This window comes from Tiliqua scincoides, chromosome 5 (assembly GCF_035046505.1).
Source record: "Tiliqua scincoides isolate rTilSci1 chromosome 5, rTilSci1.hap2, whole genome shotgun sequence".
NCBI lineage: Eukaryota > Metazoa > Chordata > Lepidosauria > Squamata > Scincidae > Tiliqua > Tiliqua scincoides.
Window position 1 is genome coordinate 30613920 of NC_089825.1, and position 19656 is coordinate 30633575.

At 42.8% G+C, this 19656-nt stretch overlaps 1 protein-coding gene across 4 annotated transcripts in view; it reads left to right on the plus strand.

Annotated features, from left to right (window-relative positions):
- Positions 1 to 19079, plus strand: part of PHF14 (PHD finger protein 14) — a 157283-nt gene extending 138204 nt beyond the window's left edge. For all 4 annotated transcript variants that reach the window (XM_066627800.1, XM_066627803.1, XM_066627802.1 and 1 more), the window contains one exon: positions 18578 to 19079. In XM_066627800.1, coding sequence (XP_066483897.1) covers positions 18578 to 18616 — 39 coding nt within the window. In that variant the 3' untranslated portion in view covers positions 18617 to 19079. The remainder of the gene's footprint in view (positions 1 to 18577) is intronic.
- Positions 19080 to 19656: the final 577 nt, after the last annotated feature.

Below are 19656 nucleotides of genomic sequence, written 5' to 3' on the forward strand. Positions count from 1 at the left end.
GCAAAATCTATCAAGATTTATGACAGGGAGGGGGATTATTAATTTGAAAGCTTGATATCGTGTGATCCAAGACAAGTTGCTGTTACTCTTTCTGGGAATGTTTTTGTATTGTCTATATTTGCTCAGCAGAAACCTGGGGTGGTTTATTTGCAAACTATGGTTAGAATAAGCAGTGGCGTCACTAGGGTTCCTGTCACCAGGTGCAGGATGCCAGCGCGTCACCCCCCCATGCAGTGGGTGAGGCAACACTGCAGGTGGTGGGCGTGGTGATGTACCATCACTCCGCCCCCACTGGTTTTTTGGCTGTATCTTTTGATAGAACTCATTCTGCATGAAATTAAGCATTGATTGATATTTAACATGATGGTATTATTCCTCCAAACTGTGATTTTAATGATTTTGGTCACTAGTGGTGTCTCACACACACACACACACCCCCTAGGTGTCAGCTTACTAATACCTTATTGCAGCGGTTCTCCAACTTTTAGCACTGGGACCCACTTTTTAGAATGACAATCTGTCCAAGACCCACCAGAAGTGATGTCATGGTGGAAGTCACATCATCAGACAAACTAAAATAAATAAGTATAAATAATTAAAGTAAAACAAATAATTAAATCAGCTGAAACCAGCCCTATTCCAAGTGAATTTCCTGTGTAGCCTGTCTGCAGTAACACCCCCCCCCCAAATCAATAAGGTTTTCAGCCCTACCCAGTGTCCAGTTCAATTTAAGAACTTCTGTTTAAACCAGACCACTGTCAGGATCCACCTGCCTTTGCAAGTCTCAGGAAGTTCACCTTATCAACTGAAGCCTCTGTTTTGATCCTTTTTAGTGGGGGTGGGGGGAGGCTGCATTCTGGAGCATTTGTTGAGCTCCATTTCTATCAGATCAGGACCATTCTGGTGGCTTCACATTCCCCTTTGCCTGGCCTGACCACCAGCTAAGGCACGTTTGCTTACTCATGAGTAAACGCGACCATGAGGCTTAGTTTTGCTTTCCATAGGGCTCAATACATTCGTCTGCTTGTAGGGAGGGACTTCCTTCTCAGGTGTTTTGGGGGACTGCATTCATTGGATCAGGACCATTCTGGTGTCTTTGGATTCCTCTCAACCTTCCCTTTCTGGCGGACTAAGGCAAGTTCGCCTACTCACGAGTAAACACACGATACGGCTCAGTTTCACTTTTCATAGGGCTCCATGCATTTTTTGTTCTCCGTGTTTTTGGCCATAACTTTTGATAGAAAGGAGTTATTTCACTTTGGTTTTCTGCATTGCATTCTGCTGGAAATTCCACATCCAACAGTATATAACATGATGGTATTACTCCTAACCACCGTGATTTTAGCATGTCACCCTCCCCAGTGCGCGTCACCTGGTACGGCCCGCACCCCCCTAGTGACGCCACTGGAATAAGGCAGGTTTGCCAAGCTTGAACATATTGTCACATCCTGGCTTATTTGGGCCTTTAAAGCCCTTGGAGGTTTAGGACCAGAATAACCTAAGGCCTGGTGTTTCCCTTATTAACCCACTTGCACCCTGATATCCCTTGCTCCGTATCCCCCCATCGTTGTCTGATGTTCACTGGAGTTGCTGTAGGAGACAGAACTGTTTAGTGGTGGAACACTCTTCCAAGAAAGGCATATATGACTTCATCATTGCTGGAGCTAAAATGGCAGATTTACCCTGTTGTTTCAGAGGGCAACTGGGCCAGTAGTTAATTAGTGGACTCTGTGTCCTATGGTTTCTTATTGGTTCTTATTGCTGGTTTATTGTGTTTTATATTATTGTTGTAAGCCACCTTGTGGATAATATTGATGGAAAAGTGGGATAACAATTTTACATGTCCTACTGTATCAAAATAACTGTAAGTCGCAGTCTTAAAATCATTTAAAAATTCCAGTGAAACCTGAAAAATGAGCAAGTCGATACTAGTTTATATTGAGACTATGTACTTGGGAAGCACTTTCAAAACTGAAATACTACTGATTTCTACATTGTTCTACAAAACTGATACTACATTGTTATAGCTATCATGAAAAGTGCAGTTATTCCCTCTTTGTACTAATGCATTCCAAAGGCTTTTCTGATTCTCCCAGAGGCAGTGCATGTCTGCACGCTGCCTCCGCAAGGCTCAGGGTGCCCCAATTGCGCAAGAGACAAGATTTCTGGTTTCCCAGACGAAACCGAAATTTGCACCTCTCATGATTCCAGAATTCTGAGCCTCACAGAGGCAGTGTGTGGACACCTCAAAAAAGCCTTCGGAGCTTCCCCTCACCTTTGGAGGCTTTGCATAGTGCCTGCATCCCTTCAGTGCACAACTGTAGAAACTTAAATGTAAAAGTTGTAATGTACTCTCGCAGTCATGAAAATATATCACTCGTGTGTCACAGGGCAAGCTGTACTTTGTTCTGAATCCTTATTTTATTAAATCACATCAGACTGCATATACAACCACCACATTATTTAATTCAGGTGAGTATTTTGCATGTGCACATGTTGACTCAAAGCTATACAAAACCACCCACAAGTCACTGTGTTCATTTTATCGACTGCAAGCTAGAGAACGTTATGTGTAGCCAGGTCTCGCTGGTTATCATGGAAAGCCAAGAACTGCTTGCGCAAGCTGTTGAAGAACAGCGGGGAACTGGGAAGCAGTGGGAAAGCACTGGCTGCACTTGGCAGTGCTCACTTGTTGAATCACAGCCAATGTCTCGGCTAGACCAGTGTCTGCTCTTTGGCTTTGAGGTTGACACTTCAGCGGGAGTCTTGTTTTCCAGGCTAAATCAAAGATAATGATTTGGTGCATTCTGCTGAAAGTTAACAGAAAATATTTAGCAGTATATACTCGTAGCATTTATCATTTTCTGATGGTAGATATTATATTCTGCCAACCTCTGTAGTGAGAGGTTTACTAGAAAGCCTAGATGATGTTGGATGGGGACATGAGAGAGAACGTGTAATACATTGATGATACCTAAATATGTTATTACCATAAGGTTATTATGTAAAACAGAAATCAATAAACTGATTGTTTATCACACAGTTGGATAGGGTTGTTGTTTTTTAAAACCTCACCTATTGAAACTAGCAGTGGTAAATTTTGAAATGCAGTGTCATGACACTCCCTCTCAGCCACTCCCCTATCACCATGTAGACCAGGGGTCTCCAAACTACGGCCCCTGGTGCGCCTGCAGAACCATCTTGGGCACAGCAGTGGCAAAGCCTTACCATTCTGCACCTCTGCCTCCTTTCTTCATGTTCCAGTCTTTGCAGAAACTCATGCCGGGCAGCCGCTTCCATTGCCTGCTGCCCCAGAAGTCTCTGGGCCCTGATTTCCTGGGGAAGTGGCTGCCCAGTGCAAGTTTCTGCAAAGATCGGGCACAAAGGCAGGAGGCTGCAGTGCAGAAAGGTAAGTCCATTGCAAGGTAAGTCCATTGTGGTCCATTGCTGCACCTCATCCAAGATTGTTATGCAGGTGCATCAGATCCAGCCCATGAGCCAGAGTTTGGAGGCCCCTGGTGTAGACCCTACTAAATTAGATGGACCAATGGTCTTACTCAGTACTTTCATACAGAATGTCTGTGTTCATTTCTGAAGTGTTTAAGACATCTATATGGGCACACTTTTTGAAATCAAGGCTAATCTCACAGAGGGTTGAGACTATTATTGTTTTGATTCTCTTTTTCATCTACCAGCCTTTTTAAATGGCAGCAGTTAATACTTTTAAATGAAATGATGCCATTAATACTTTTTTTACTAGAAGGACGTATTTAAGTCCCTGTATGTACTGCAGTCTGAGCCTTGCTATAGTACTGCGTTTCTTATGATTAGTTCATATGCTTTGGCATGCATGAATTTGTTAAGAATCTCTTAGTTGCTTTAAATTTATTGTACAGCTTTCACCTTTATCTCATTAAAAAAATTTCGTGGTGCAGGGAGGGAAAAAAAAACTTCAGTTCCTTTTACAGTAAATTTAATGAAGCATTTTCTGTTAAGTTCATTTCAATATCTATCATTGCCCACCAAAGTGGGAATTCAATGTAGAATTGTAAATTAATTGCCCTTTATACTAAATGAAATAAGAATTCCAAATATGCAGCATCAGGAAATTTAATTGTGTTCCTCAATTGCTTATCCAATGCATTGGAAAACTGAATCAAAGAAGACAGAGGAAAATGACCAAAGGTTGCTAAATGTAGCGCATAACACAGATTTTGAACTTTACTTAATGATCTGAGTGTTTATTACTATGAAACAAATGCACCATTTCAAGAATTATGATGGAATTGTAAAACATTAAAATTCTAATTAATTTTGGTCAGAACCATGCATTGTGCAAATTTTACCTAAAATGTGTGGTCATCATTCCCTCTTCAGTATGGCTAGTGTTTTCAGTAATTGAGATAAATGTATCCCTGTCCTGCAATGCTGGCATCTTTTATAACTTACAGTGAAAGTTTCAGTGTGGTGTTGAGTGTACTGTCAGTGAGTTCTTTTTGTGTGTTGAAGGTATATGACATCATAGATGGCTTCAAAGGAAATATAGCATCATACATGTAATGTTGGCTGAAAAGAAGCAGAGTGACAATGGCTGAAATCTAACATTCCAAGGCAGTTTCGGAAAGGACATTTTTAAACTCTAGGATTCCTTGAGTCTCAACGACTGGGGCATAGTCTGAAAGAAGTCTGTTGAGGTTTCTTAGATCTACTCCTGACTCCTCAGGTGATTTGCAGCATCAGTCTTAAGCTCATAACCTCCAATGGGGACTGTTCTCTTTTCTCTTTAGAAAGTAGCGCACTCTTTCTGTCACTCCTCCTTTATCCCTCATTCCCCTACTCAGAGGAGGTTCTTCTGTGCCCCTTTCAACAGCAAAGGAGAATAATCAGGTAACAAATACCATGTGCTCTTTACATGGCAGTGGACTAACCAGTCATTTTGCTTCTCCTGTGGCTGCCCCTCCAACTCTAGCAGGGTCAGAGGAGTTTGCAAAGACAGTTATGCAAAGACACCTATTCAGGTGTTCCTTCTGGGCCCCAGATTACTAGAAATTTGACCACATTGCCTTTGACCTCACAGTTATTCCCATTCCTTCACTTTGCCACCATCAGTGAGCTGGGTATAGACTGTCCTGACCAATCATCTGTACAGTTGAGCTTCTAGACCTGGGGTCGGCAACCTGCCATTCTGGAGCCGCAAGCGGCTCTTTCAGCCTTTTGCTGCGGCTCTGTGCCAACCCGTCTGGGGGGAGGGCCACGACGCAGCCGCTGCTCACCAGCCCGAGCACACGAGCGCAGCTCCCACACGTTCTGTGGCTGTGCCCCATAGGAGAGGGCGTGAACGGGCTGGCGGAGCAGCTCCTGCCCAAAGAGCCTGCACCACCGCTGAGGGCGAGCCCCCACCGTCGCACGTTCCCTCCTGCCCGAGCAAAAGCAAGCAATTGAGTGCAGCTGCTCTGTCCTCCTCCCAAGCTCTGAGCACAGTCCTGTGTGTGTCTCCTCAGAAGTAAGTCCCATTGTGCTTGCTCCCAGGAAAGTGTGCACAGGATTACAGCCTTCAAGCCCCCCTCTCAGCATTCCCCCATGGCTTACTCGCCCTCTCTGCCCCATTTCCTGAGTGCAGCTGCTCCTCCCAAGCTCTGAGCACAATCCTGTGCGTTTCTCCTCAGAAGTAAGTCCCATTGTGCTTGCTCCCAGGAAAGTGTGCACAGGATTACAGCCTTCAAGCCCCCCACTCAGCATTCCCCCATGGCTTACTCACCCTCTCTGCCCCATTTCCTGAGTGCAGCTGCTCTGTCCTCCTCCCAAGCTCTGAGCACAATCCTGTGCGTTTCTCCTCAGAAGTAAGTCCCATTGTGCTTGCTCCCAGGAAAGTGTGCACAGGATTACAGCCTTCAAGCCCCCCACTCAGCATTCCCCCATGGCTTACTCACCCTCTCTGCCCCATTTCCTGAGTGCAGCTGCTCTGTCCTCCTCCCAAGCTCTGAGCACAATCCTGTGCGTTTCTCCTCAGAAGTAAGTCCCATTGTGCTTGCTCCCAGGAAAGTGTGCACAGGATTACAGCCTTCAAGCCCCCCACTCAGCATTCCCCCGTCGCTCACTCACACTCTCACTGCTTCACTTGGAAACTTGAAAGGGGTTTGGAGACTCCTGCACCAGATGGTATTCTGTATATGTTTGTATACTGTATGTGTAACATATTGTATATGTAGCACCAAAGCATATTTCATTGTTGTGAAGTAATCACTGTTAGTATGCCTTTTATTTTATGCAGTTTTGAACTCTTAGCTTGTTTGTTCAGGAGCACTTTTGTGAACAGTGTTAAGTAGTACTAAGTGGTCTTGTTCAGAGGTAGTATTGTGTGTAAAGGCATTTACAAAAGTACAGAAGTAAATGACTGTAAAGAATGACAGTATCCTTCACAAGCAGTTCACCTGTGCACAATCTAAAACAGTTGTTCTCCAACTGTGGGTCTGGACCTGATTTTTAGTGGGACCTATAAGAGGGGAGTGTATTATATAACTGTGACCTACAAGAGGGGAGTGTATTATATAACTGGGACCTATAAGAGGGAAGCGCAAACTATATATGCAGTGTTATCTTCATTTTAGATGTCAAAAGGGTTTTGTGGCTCCCAAGGTTTTCTTTTTTCCGGAAAATGGGTCCAAATGGCTCTTTGAGTGTTTAAGGTTGCCAACCCCTGTTCTAGACCCATCTCCCAGTGTGTCCCTTATATCTCACAGAGCAAAAACATAGATGTGGTGATGCTCAGTTATGGAAGAGGGAGCTGGCCGAACCTCCTAGATCAGTGGTTGTCACACATTTAGCACTGGGACCCACTTTTTAGAATTAGTATCTGTCAGGACCCACCAGAAGTGATGTCATGACTGGAAGTGACATCACCAAGCAGGAAAAATTTTAACAATCCTAGGCTACAATTCTACGCACACTTACCCAGGAGTAATTCCCATTTACTATCATTGTTTAAAGCAAATACATAGTAATCTGTTAAAAGTACAGATTTGTAACATTTCCCCACATGCAGTCACGTACCATAGGAGCATCAAGTAATATATTAAAAATAAAATATTAAACTGAATGGGGACCCACCTGAAATTGGCTCATGACCCACCTAATGAGTCTCAACCCACAGTTTGAGAAACATTGCCTAAATAATGGCTTCAACAGCATTCTTACTGACCTGCAGAGACTGTTGTCTTGGTTTTTTTAATGCTTGCCTGCCTGCCTCTGTTTTTTTCTGTCCTCATTCTGGACTTAATGTCTCCTGTACTGGAGGTAACCTGTCTTTGTTGGCAGTGATGCCCAACTAGACCTGCATGGAATAGTGAATGAGGGGGGGGCGGCGTATTTGTGAATCCCGTATCTGCTGATTCACTTATCCGCAGATCAGGTCTACCCGCCTGTGCCCTGCCCCAAGCATCCCCTCCAGAGGGTCCTCTGAGCCCAGCAGAAGTTGCGGATGTCAAGGTAAAAGCCTGAAGATAAAAAACACAAATACTAGTTTTTCTGTGAAACTGGAAGTGACGTTTTTAATGCTAAGCTCTGAGAGTGACAGGGAGGCTTTTGCTCGTATCCATGGTTTCACTTAACTGTGGGGGGGTTCGAGAACGGAACATCCACTGATACAGGGGCATGCCTGTATTCCTTGTTTCTTAGATCATTAATATATGATTTTCGGAATTATGTGGTGGAGGGAAATTGCATTTTTAGTATGCTGGGTTTTTTGCAGGCATAAGTATTGTGTTTTCCTTTCAACTCCCCCCTCCCACCAAAAAATTATTGTCCCTGAACCCCTAATATGGACATTTTTTTCTTTGCACCGTGTTCATGCTCAGAGCTCTTACTTCTGTTCATAGCTCTGCTCATGTTCAAAGCTCTTCTGTGAGTAAGCATTCAAAACAGATCCTGATGGTTACTAACATTAAACCCTTTTCTTGCATTAGCTAAAGCAGTTGGTTAAGCCATGGAGTGAGTTTTATGCATATGATAAGATGCACAGCCTGATTCTAACTGAACTGTTGTGATTCCCATGCTGTGATACAGCAGCCTGAAATGCCACTGCTATATCCAACATGGGCAGCAAGGCTGCTGGAGGTCTCCCCAAGGTAAGGAGCTTTTGTCCCCTTGCCCCAGGGCAAGCCCCGGCAGCCACTGTGGGGCTATTCGGGCCTGCACCAGCAAAATTGCCTGCTCAGCAAGTGCAGTCCCATGTTGGTGAATCATGTCGAGGAGGGAGGATAGGATGTGGCGGGAGCCTCTGCCATCCTCCCCATCCCAGAATGCCTCCATGTTGCTCGGCAGTGAATTTACTGCCATCAGAGCCCGATGCCTCTCCAACCGGTAAGAAAGAACATTGCCTTCTACTTGGCCGCCACAAATGGCACTTTCACCTTTGCCAGGGCAGCACGCTGGAGACCAGCATTGCGGTCCTGGCAGATTGGGCCATTAGTCTGGGAACATCATGGTGCACAATCAGATTCACCAAGAGAGAGTGCCTCCTCACCTTTCCTGGTGTGCCGTAATCTTTCCTCCTGCCTAACATGAGAGAAGAATAACCTGGATGGGACTCATAGGAACCTTCCAGCCCTATAGTGATTGTTCTCCCCAAATATGCCTGACTAATGCCTTCAGAAGCAAGTAAACAAAATTTTCCAAATTCCTTTTGCAAACAAAAGCACCTCATTTCTTTCTGTGGAGCAGAATTTGGCTGTACTCATAAGACATTGCTTGTGCTTGGTTCCAAGTACCACCTGCCCAGCTGAAAAATCACAACTGCCATGGCAGCCAGCCAAAAGGGCCACTCTATGGAGAGGCTTCCTCCTAAGCGCAGGAGGAGGAGAAACAGATGGAGACTTCAAGAGCTGGCATAAAATCTTAGTACTGTAGTGAGCAGCAGTAAAATGAATTTTGGCTTTGAGGAGCCTGCAGTGGTACATAACATCCCTTTTATCAGAATTAGAAACTAGGAAATGGAAAGCACAGAATCTGGCAGGCCTGTTTTTTAATCCTTGGAGATTTCATATCAGTACAAATTAAAGAAGTTTGTTTTGAGATAAACATGCAGGTGTTTATAGACCCCTCAGAAAGGTTCTTTTGTTGGTTTTAAAATAGTTAGAACAAATAGTAATACACAACTGTGGGCTTGCATTGCCATCTAGAGTATTGTGTCTGTACTACATTGTGTTAATCCTCATTTTGGTGACTCTCAGTTTCAACTAGCTAGCTCTTTGTGCTGAGCAAATGAGGGTGTGTGGCTGCAATGCGTTAATTGAGGTCAGTTCCTCCTTGCATTAAAAGGTTATTTTGCTCATAGTCTCAGTTTTGAAACCGGGTCTGGAAAGTGTCGTTAGGAAATTGGTTGGGTTTTGACAGTGAGAATTAATGGAGATGCACGTTGAAAGCTAAAATTGTCAGCTTCCCAGTGGCCCCAGAGGGTGCATTTTCTTGATGCCTGGTTCAGAATATTTCATGAAGTAAATGTCAAACTTGTCAAGTTTGTCACTATGAAAATGATCCATGTAGCGAGGGTCTCTTTTCCCTGGGAAACAAACAGCTGCCTTATCACTAAATAGATGCATTGACAGGAACCTGCTGTATATCATAAGAAATTTATATTTGCTTGTAAAATCCAATGCTGAGAATGTTCCAGTCATACTCCATATTCTTCTCCCGTGCTTCATTAGGAGGTTTGTCAATGGCACATTTTGATGGAGAGAAAATGAAATGGGAAAAGACCATTGCGCACTTGAGAGTTCAGTGTGCTCTCTCGGCTGATCTGGCTGTTAGATTGTTAGATTGATCTGTCTGAGTCTGTTGCCCCTTGAGCATATTTTCCTTCAAACTTGGCATGTTAACATTAAACAGGTAAGAAATCAGCAGATGCAAAAGAGAAAGCAGAATGCAATGTCCTAGCCCTCAGTGGAAACCCCTTAGAAATTTTAATCAGAGGTGACCATGGGGCTACTATTAAAATGCATGCAAAGGTGCCAGTGTGATGTATCGCTCAAATAACGGTGCGCCTGTTTCTTGGGAATGCCCATTCAGTTACCCACACATTTCTCTTTGGAATGAAACTTCAGAAGGGAAGGAAAACTGCTCTTTTCTTAGTTCATACATTTGCATTTTTAAGGAAGTTTTATCACTGATGAATCTCTCTTCAGACTGGGGCCTTGACAGCAGTATACATACATTTTAAAAATGATCCGATAAATACAGTGTAATTTTCTACATTTTGTACTATCCACAAAAAATGTAAATATTACAGTTGTTCACCATTTGTCACTCCTCCGCAAACTAAGAACCTTTTGATAGCCACTTGGGGTTGTTTTACAATTTGTTTCTTATTTGTACATAGACCACATGCCGTTCTCCAAGTGGAGTTGCTCTTGCTGCCAGGAGATTACTTTTTCCAAAGATTCAAAGTGGATTTTTTTTCAATCTTAGAGACTGGCATACTTCTAAAAGGTGCATTTTTGTGTGTTGCAGTTCTTTTGTATGATGTCATTACACAGACAACTGTCACAGGCCCCAATTATTTGTGACATGATTATTGTCAGGGGACACCAATCTCCACCCCGACGTTTCCAACCATGCTGTGAATCTTTTAGTTTCTGTTGAGGACTTCTTTTTAAAATGATTCACTGAAGGCTAAACCTTCCTTGTGGTATGATTTCTGAATGGAAACAATTGTCTTAACCATATATAATTTTAATGCAACTATCAGCAAGAATACTTTCCCACAGAGTAATGCTTGCCCTGTTTCATGAGGCTTGTTGCTTGTTTTAAATCTTATTCTACATGTCTGTAGTCTGAGTTTTTTAAATTGAAAGTGTCAAACAGTAGCACATCAGTCCTATGCAGCAAGGCTGTACTCCTAACTGTCTTTCTGCTCTGAAACATACCCACGTATCATCTCCCTCAATTTAGGTCCCAATCCTAAGGGGCCTTAGTGCTGATGCTGGGTGTCACAAACGTGCCATAAGGCGCTGGGCCTCAGCGGCAAGTGGAGACACTGCAGGAGCACCCAGGGGTAAATCGCACTGCTGGGCAGCAGTGCCGGTTTTTGGGGTAGGGGCATTCTAAAGTGGAGGAGGGCAGGGTGGAGAGTGACCGATTTGGGGGGGGCAGGACCAGCGGAGGCCGCCAGATCCTATCCTCTGTGTCGGGCTGTAAAGCCCATGCAGACTCAAGCAGCCCCACTGCAGGTCCTGCATCCTTAATTGGGGGAAGGGGACAAACCGAGCTGCAGGATACAGCGGTCACCGGTGGCTCCGCCAGGGATAGGATTGGGCTGTCTGCTGATGTGATATTGTGCTCAAATCCCAAAAATAATTTGAGGGAGTATCTCACACACATTTAAACATGCTTGTTTTCTCTTCTTCTGATTAGTGCAGGAAGTCCTTTAAACACCCAGGTATCATTTGTTTCTGTTTGCAATTTTGAGACGAGTCATAGATTGCCTGGTGCATATTAGTTTCTAAATTAGTTGTCCTAAGATATGGTCGCTTATGATAGATGATAGGTTTATCTCTTGGGTTAACTCACTAAGTATCAGAATGAGGTGCAAACAGGGTTCTATCTTCTATATAGCTATAAAGCACTATGGACCCAATCCTATCCAACTTTCCAGCACTGATGCAGCTGCAGTGCAGCCCTGAGGAAAGGGAACAAATGTTCCCTTACCTTGAGGAGGCCTCCAGGACCGCTCCCCCACCCCAGGATGCAGCATATGCTCCCTTCGCATGGTTGCATTTGCACTGGAAAGTTAGATAGGATTGGGCCCTATGACTGTCGTTTGATTAAGAAAGACAGAAAAAATAGACTAGACAATTGGTGATTGGTGCTTCCCCTGTTCTCGGAGAGCCATAAAACAGGTATTGAACCTGACGCATTTGGCTGAGAATGTAGAAGTTTAGATCTTGTAATATGATTGACATATCCTGTTGTTGGTTATGGATTCACTCAGCAACAATTGAAATTGCTTCGTTACTTTTTTATAACTCTGCCTCTTTCACTGGCATTTTGCCTTTTCACTTTAAGTTTTGTATATTTATGATTCCGCGTCAACTTTTATCATTGTATTATCTCCTCAATGAACAGATTACGAATGACATCTGCATTGGTATCTAATCACATAGGTCAGTGAATAGGTAAGGGTAATATCTTGGACCATTTAGGCCCTGCCTCTGCGCCCTATTACTCCACTGTATTGTGTGATGCATTTTACCCAGTTTCATGTAAAGTTTGGTTACTTAAAACATTTGGCTTTTGCTAACTCAGCACCCAATCCTGTGCAGTGCAGTGTGGAGAAGTAGATGGGGGCATGGAAGGAGGTGGGCAGGAGGCGTTTTGGTGCGGGTGGATGCAGAGGGAGGGTGGGGAGGAGGCGTGCCAGGGGAAGGAACAGGAAGGGAGGAAGGCAAGATCGGCAGAGCTTCGCTGCATCGGATCCTGAGTCTGTGTCGCGCCGCCCGCCCAACACAGAGGCTCTTAATTCTACGCCAACTCTTAGGTCGCCATAGAATTGAGCAGCCCCATTCTGGGGCTACTCGCCTTACCTGGGCGAAGGGGACAAAAGTCCCTTTCTCTCAAGGAGCCTCCGGCACTGCCCACTGAGCACACAGGATGCAGCAGCAGCCATTTTCAGCACTGCTGCAGCCCTGGGCACCGGTCAGCTCAGGATTGGATTGTCATTTGCCTAACCCCATATTTTTGACCTCTTAAGCCCTGACATGGTTGTTCTCTGCCCTTTGCTATATGGATGCACTTGATGTAGAATTCCATCTTTTCTTCTACTGTATATCTAGCCAAGATACTTTGCCTATTATTCTTGGTCCTGCAAAATCTGTGATATGTCTCTTATACTTGACTTACACAGAAGGGGAAATTATAGGTATGGTTTATTGCACATATCTCTTCAGTTGGGTTCTTACTAGCATTATGAATTGATTGATGATGTATGATCTATGTATAGAATTCTCTCTTAGTTCCTGTAGAGATAATAATTGTCTGACACTTCTTTCTTCAAGACTTCATGTAGTCATCCAGTATAAAGGGAGAAATTTGTCTTCTGCTTTACAATGGGAAGTTGAAAGTGAACATTCACTGTCTTCAGCTCAGGTCAATCATTCTTATCTTTCTCCTCCCCTCCCTCTGAGTTTTCTCAGCATGGGGACAGAGAATAATCTTATTTTTTTAAAATATTCCTTTTAATTTCCAAATATTATATAACTTAAGCTTTCTTTAAGGTGTTTGGGGGAAAGAAGTCCTCCTTTAGCAGAAACAGCATCACTCAGCTAACCTGCCTGCTCAGATTCCTGCATTTTGTTGTTGAAAAGGGCATATATCCCCATCCGGACTGTTGTGGATACTAATTTTTTAGCTTTTTTAAGTGAGCAGAAATGCAGCAGTAAAATTGACAGGGTTTTCTGTCATTGTGTTAGTTTCATAAGAGAAGCAGTGACTTCAAGTGACCCTCCCAGCAGAGCTGCTCATCTCCTTTCCCCAGTCAGCCAAAGCAAAAGGGTACCTTTTGGGAGCAGAAGGGCATAAATGTGCACTAGTGCAGTTGTAATACTTTAATCAAATAGCAATACTTTAAAACAAAACAAAAATACTTGCAGTGAGATTGTAGGAAAAGTGTTTCTCACAAGTTGATACGTTTTAAAAAAAATAAATAAATAGGGTCACTCTTGTGTGCCACCGTTATAACTGTCTTTACAAATTCTACAAATGCAAACTAGAAGGTCAGGGTGTGGAGCAGGCTGGAGGGGTGGATCTCAGTGGCAAAAGCACACACTGGATCCTGTCCCCCATTTTCCAGTCAACCCACCCCCTTCCTCTCCTACATAGTTGGTATCGGTCTGTGGCGAGGAGTAAGTTTAGAAAGTGTACAAAAGTGCACTTTTTAAAAAAGTGTTTTACTTATTTCCCATTCACCTTCTGGTGTGTGACACCCTCCCCCCCCCCCAACCTTAGCATGCACCACATGGCAAGGGATAAGATTTAACTTTTAAATTCAAGGGAAATTAAAAAAAAAAAATCTTCATTAGTATGTTTTCTCCTAAAAACGTGGAGACCAGAAGACAAGGCAGTACAGGAGCATGTCCATTCCATCATGTTTGTGGACTTGTTTCTTTCTGGTATCATAGCTGTGCTATTGTATGACTTGATCATAGAAACTGCTTTCAGCAGACATACATGTTGCAGTAAACAGAACCATGTTTGTTGAGTAGAGCAAAGCTATCCGGCTATGGCTTCCTTGCCAAATAATTCTGCACTACAAAAAAAAAAAAAAAAAGATGCATAGCTGACACAGCTCTGAGCCTTCTAAACAGCCCTTAGGATCCATGTACTGGGTTGTCCGTAGCTTCAATCTGTTCCTGCCAGAGTCTGCATTAGTAAGGGTAAGGAGAAGCATACAATCAGGGCTGGCTGACACACACATTTTTCATCCTAGAAAGCACTGTTGACCTTCTTCAGCTCTGCAGTTGCTTGGCAAAAAAAGAATGTGTGAACCAGCAGATCAAATACAACAATTGTCATTATTACAATCGTCAATGACAATGGCAATTGTCATTATTACAAGCACTTTCTTTTGAAGGGTGGGATATTTTTTAAAAAATATAGACATAACTTAGTAATCACATTTGCAGAAATTACTGCTGAAAACAGCAGTGACCTCCTGGTTCATATACATCTGTTTTGGTGGTGTTCGTGTGTATATCTGTATACTTTCTATTTGCATGGACTTTTCCAGTAAAGGGTTGTATGGCTGTTGGGGCATCTGCAAGCCAAGCTGTGATCAAAAAGTCAGCCTAGGGTCAACCTCATCTGAATTTGATTATAATTCAAATAGACTACAATGAATAAGTTGTTTTCTCCTATTAATGCTTTCTCTTGCAAGATTTCCTGTTTCAGATCTTTAAGTGTAAACAGTAGCGTTCCTATCTTGGGGAAAATCTGGTCTGGCATCAAGCACAAGTATGTAAGAGAATAAGTCCTACATGTTAACTTCTGATCATGTGAGTTCCTTTAGGATGCAAGGCTATATTGAATGTAGATGGTAATTAGTAAAGCAAATACATTAAACATGTTTAATCTTCAGTCTGTTCAGCATCATTCCTTGATAATTAGCCTAAATAGTCCATTTAGCTGAAAGTTCAAACATTGCTAATGACTTTAGAAGCAGCCCCAGTTAAATATTCTGTTTATAAAGAATCAATGCTTGCTAAACTACAATGAAAAATGTTAACCAAAACTTGACTGAGACGGTTGTGATTGCAATCCTGTACAGCCAATTGCAGATATGTTTCAGTGAGATATACATTCGGGAAAGTGTGCGTTGGATTGTAGGGTAAGGAATAAATTACAAGTGGATGGTATACAAATTTAACTAGCTTCTGGAATTCTCAGGAGAAAATAATTGATTTTTAGACTTTTGATTACCGCTGTTTTTGAGTAGATGGGTACTGATTTGCAATGGTTTTGCAAATATGTTAATGGAGTGATATGCTAACATGCGGGTACAGTGCGGTGACATATTACAACAGCTTGATTTACTGTGTAATGCGTCTTCGTCATAACCAGTCTGCGTCTAGATCTGACTGTAGCAATGAAATCTGTAGTTTAAATAGCCTGCAATGATGTTAAAAATTAAACTAGGGCCATGTGCACAATTAATGCAGTTAACGGCTCTTCGTGATAAAAATGGTTTATGAGAAGCAGCCTGGATGCTGTATTCCCGTTTCCATAATTAATTCTTTGGAGGTCACCACTGAGCATTGGACACATTTATTCCTCTGGATGCTGGCATTGTGATGTCACTTCATCTATTCAGGGTGCTCCAGAGAAGCCTGCCATGAATTATGAGCCCAACTCCTAGAGCTGAAGCTGTAGAATATTGTAAGCATGCTGTTGCCTGACATGCTCATGTTTCCTATTTTAGACCTGACTGATCTTCAGATAACATATGGCAGTACAAGTAATTGGAAAATTGGCAGACCTGTCAAGAACCCTTGCTAGATGGGACAAAAATACGATGCTGCAGCACATAAAGTGTCTGTGAAGTTAAATTTATTGTCTTTTATCAAATGGTGAAGAAAACATATCTGGTCTCCAAAAAATGAAACACTTCTTTCCCAGTGGCAGATGCTGTTCAAAAGTAATTTTTTAAGTACAGGAGTAGTCCTTGCATTTTAAAACTATTCACTGTAAACCTCAGGCAAAGATCTAGAGAGAGATGCCAAACCTTGCCTTTTTCATTAAATGTTTTAACCAGTTTCTCTCCGCATGGAACTTTCCGAATGCAAGCAGCAAATGAATCTATCATAAGCATACATTGATTTCTTTTTAAATGCAGCCACTGGATTATATAAGAAAGTGGCACGCCCATCTGAAATGTTGGCATTTACATTTTCTTCCGAGAAAGAGAGTTATAAAGATACTGTACATTTGCTGTTGGCGTTCATGCCTGCTCAACGTCCTTTGCATCCTAGCTAGTAATACCTTGCCATCTTACAGCAAGCCATGATGTGGCTTGGGTACAAGAGTGATTTACAGCCTCCTGCTGTATTGGGGGGGGGGGGAGGGATTTGTAACAGTGGAAAAGGCTTCCACTGCCATAAAATGGATACTGATGGAGTGTGGTGACCATTTTGGGAGCAGTGCCGCTAAAGGCACAGCACTCTGTGTCCATCACCAGTTCCCGCTTCACCCACCGAACCAGCTAAGGAATGGGGTGGGAAGGCTGCGGGATGGGTGGATCTTGCGGCAGTGGCAAGCACCAGGTCCCATTCCCTCTTTTAGCAGCCTCCTTAGCCCTTTCTTTGCCTCAGTTACAGCACTGGTGCAGGTCTGAGGAGACCCATTGCAGAGGGGGAGGCTTATGGAGGAGTAAGGAGAAATAATTCCCCTTTCCCTTCCAAACCTTCCCAATCCACACACCACCACCACCACCACCACCACCACCACCCCCCGGATACAGCATGCTTGTTTTTGGCACTGCTTCTTTGGTGGCGGGAAGGATAGGCTAGGGCTCTTAATGTCTCATTGATTGAGGGATAGTGCCCTTCTATTCTGTGATTTTGTAAGATAATGTTGTTTGGTGCATCTGTGTTGTCTGGACACTGGATTTAAGTAGTCATACTCTAGCTTTGAATAATCCTTTTCAGACCAGTGTGATGGAACAGATAGTTGTGTGGCAGCTTTAGGATCTTTAGGATGATATAGATTTTCTGGATCCAATTCCATCCTAACTTTCAACCAGGTTACATCGGAGTGCTTTTATCACCCTAATTGATAATTTCAGTAGGGAAACCCTTGAAGGAATTAAGAGTGTGAGTTCCTTGCCTCTTCTGGACCTCTCAGCAGCTTCCAATACCATTCATCCTGATATTCTTCTGGAGTTGAAAGACCTGCATGGTGGTAGTTCCACTCTTACATCACATATAGTTCTCAGCAGTAGGTTCTGGGGAATGATTGTTTGATATACTGACACAGTTCTTGCAGAGTCCTTCAGGAAGTGGCAAACCTACCTTACCTGGGTCACATTCCCCCTGAAAGACAAAGTTCCAGGTTGTCAGTGGTCCTGGGTGCCCATGCAGTGGCCATAGTCAGGAGCATGTTTCACTAGTATTGGCCAGCTGTGTCTTTTTACAAGCCCTAGTAACTTTTTTCATTTGATTACTGGAATGCGCTCTACATGGGGCTTCGTTGCAGACTACTTAGAAATTTCAAGTGGCCGAAGCATGCCATCAGAGTGTTGATTCTAACTTTTAAAGCCCTAAATGACCTCGGTCCAGGATGGTTAAAGGATTTTCTTTCTTATATGAACCTTTACCAGAAAATTTAAGACGTAGTGAAGGGGTCCTATTATTTATATGAAGTGGTAAAATTGTCATTAGGAATTATGCATTCTTGATTGTGGACTCTTTTCTATGGCGCTTCTTCCCAAGGCCAACCCAACAAATCTATGTTTTTCTAAAGAGCACTTTCAAAAATCAAATTGTCCTGGACCCTTAATGCTCATGATTTAATGGCCATACTGTATCTCATTCAGTTTTATTGTGCTTCATTTATTGTTGTATTCATTTTATTCTTTTTCTTGTATACTGCTTTGGGAAATGTAAAGTTGGAAAGTGGTCTATAAATAGAAATAACAAATCCTGTACTGTGAGAAAGTTTAAATATGTGTAACAGAGAGCCCAATCCTATGCATGTCTACTCAGAAGTAAGTTCAAGTATAGTCAATAGAATTTATGCCCAGGTAAGTATGGATAGGATTGCAGCCTGACTCAGTTATAATGCCTTCGCTGTCAATACTGTATCCATCCCCCCCACACACACACACACATCATCTCCTTTATGTCAGTATCTATTGTAAGCCCCTAAGGGCAAGAACCTGTCTTTTCATTCCCTGTAAAATGCCTTGTTCATTTATGGTGCTGTTTAAATAAATAGATCATACAAAACAGCAGCTCAGAACTGCACACAGTTGGACAAGGTGAAATGCATATTTCTTCTCAAGAGCCCTTAAACATTTCACATCTTTGTTTTACAGGAGGATGAAAATGAAGAGGAAGGAAAGAATCCACCTTAAGAGCAAAGAATGGAACAGAAAAATCAAAAATTTAAAAAAAATTACTGTCCTCTTGGAAATATTTTCAAGTACTGCCACAGTGATTAATGTGTCTCATTGTAAAAATTACAGAACATTGTCAATAAAAGACATTAGAAATTAAAATGTATGTTGCATTGGGGAATTGTTTAATTGGCTCTCGGTGACATTGATGATGATATGAAAACATGAATTTTCAGCACTCAAGAGAAAAATTATCCATTGTATAAAAGCTTTAGAAGTATGGGCAGAAGGGCAATGTGGTCCTCATTACTGCTAATTTTTGCTATGCAAAGTTGTTGAAATTCTTCATTGCATCATTTTAATATGAATCCTAAAAGGCTAAACACCACTCAGAACCTCCTCCATATCCTCAGCATTCATGCATGGCTGATTGTCTTTGCTACTTATGAATTTCAATAAATATGTAACTATTCAATATAAATAGTTGTCTGAAGTAAAAGTAATTATTAGGGAAGGCAACCAGGCTCTCTTGCTTATGCACAAAATCTTTTACTGCAAAATATCCCTGACTCTTGAGAAAGGAAAAGTTATTTTTGTTCCATAGAAGTTTATATGCAGAACACATTGCTCCCCCATCTCTTGGTCACAAGTGTAGAAGGAGAGGTGCTGAAAGAAGGAAAGGTTCTGAATGTCACTACAGAACATATAAAGCTGCTGCATACAGAGTGAGACAAGTAGATCACCTAGCCCAGTACTGTCTACTCCAGTGGTTTCCAGACTAATGGGGTACAGCCCACAAGGGGAACCAGAAGAAGGCCATTCCCCCTTAAGGAGAGTGGAAATGAGAAATGAGTGCCCTGACGGCACTGCAGTAATCACAGAAGTGCTGGGAGCAATGGGGTTTTAAATTTACCTGGGGGGTTTTGCTGGCCTCTGGCAGGGTACGGAGGGGGGAGGCTTGCAGTGATTGGTGATTGGAGCTATTTGCAGCAGCAGGGAGGCCCGCAGAGGAAGCTGTGAGCCTCCTGCACCCTGCTGGAGGCCAGCACGACCCCCCA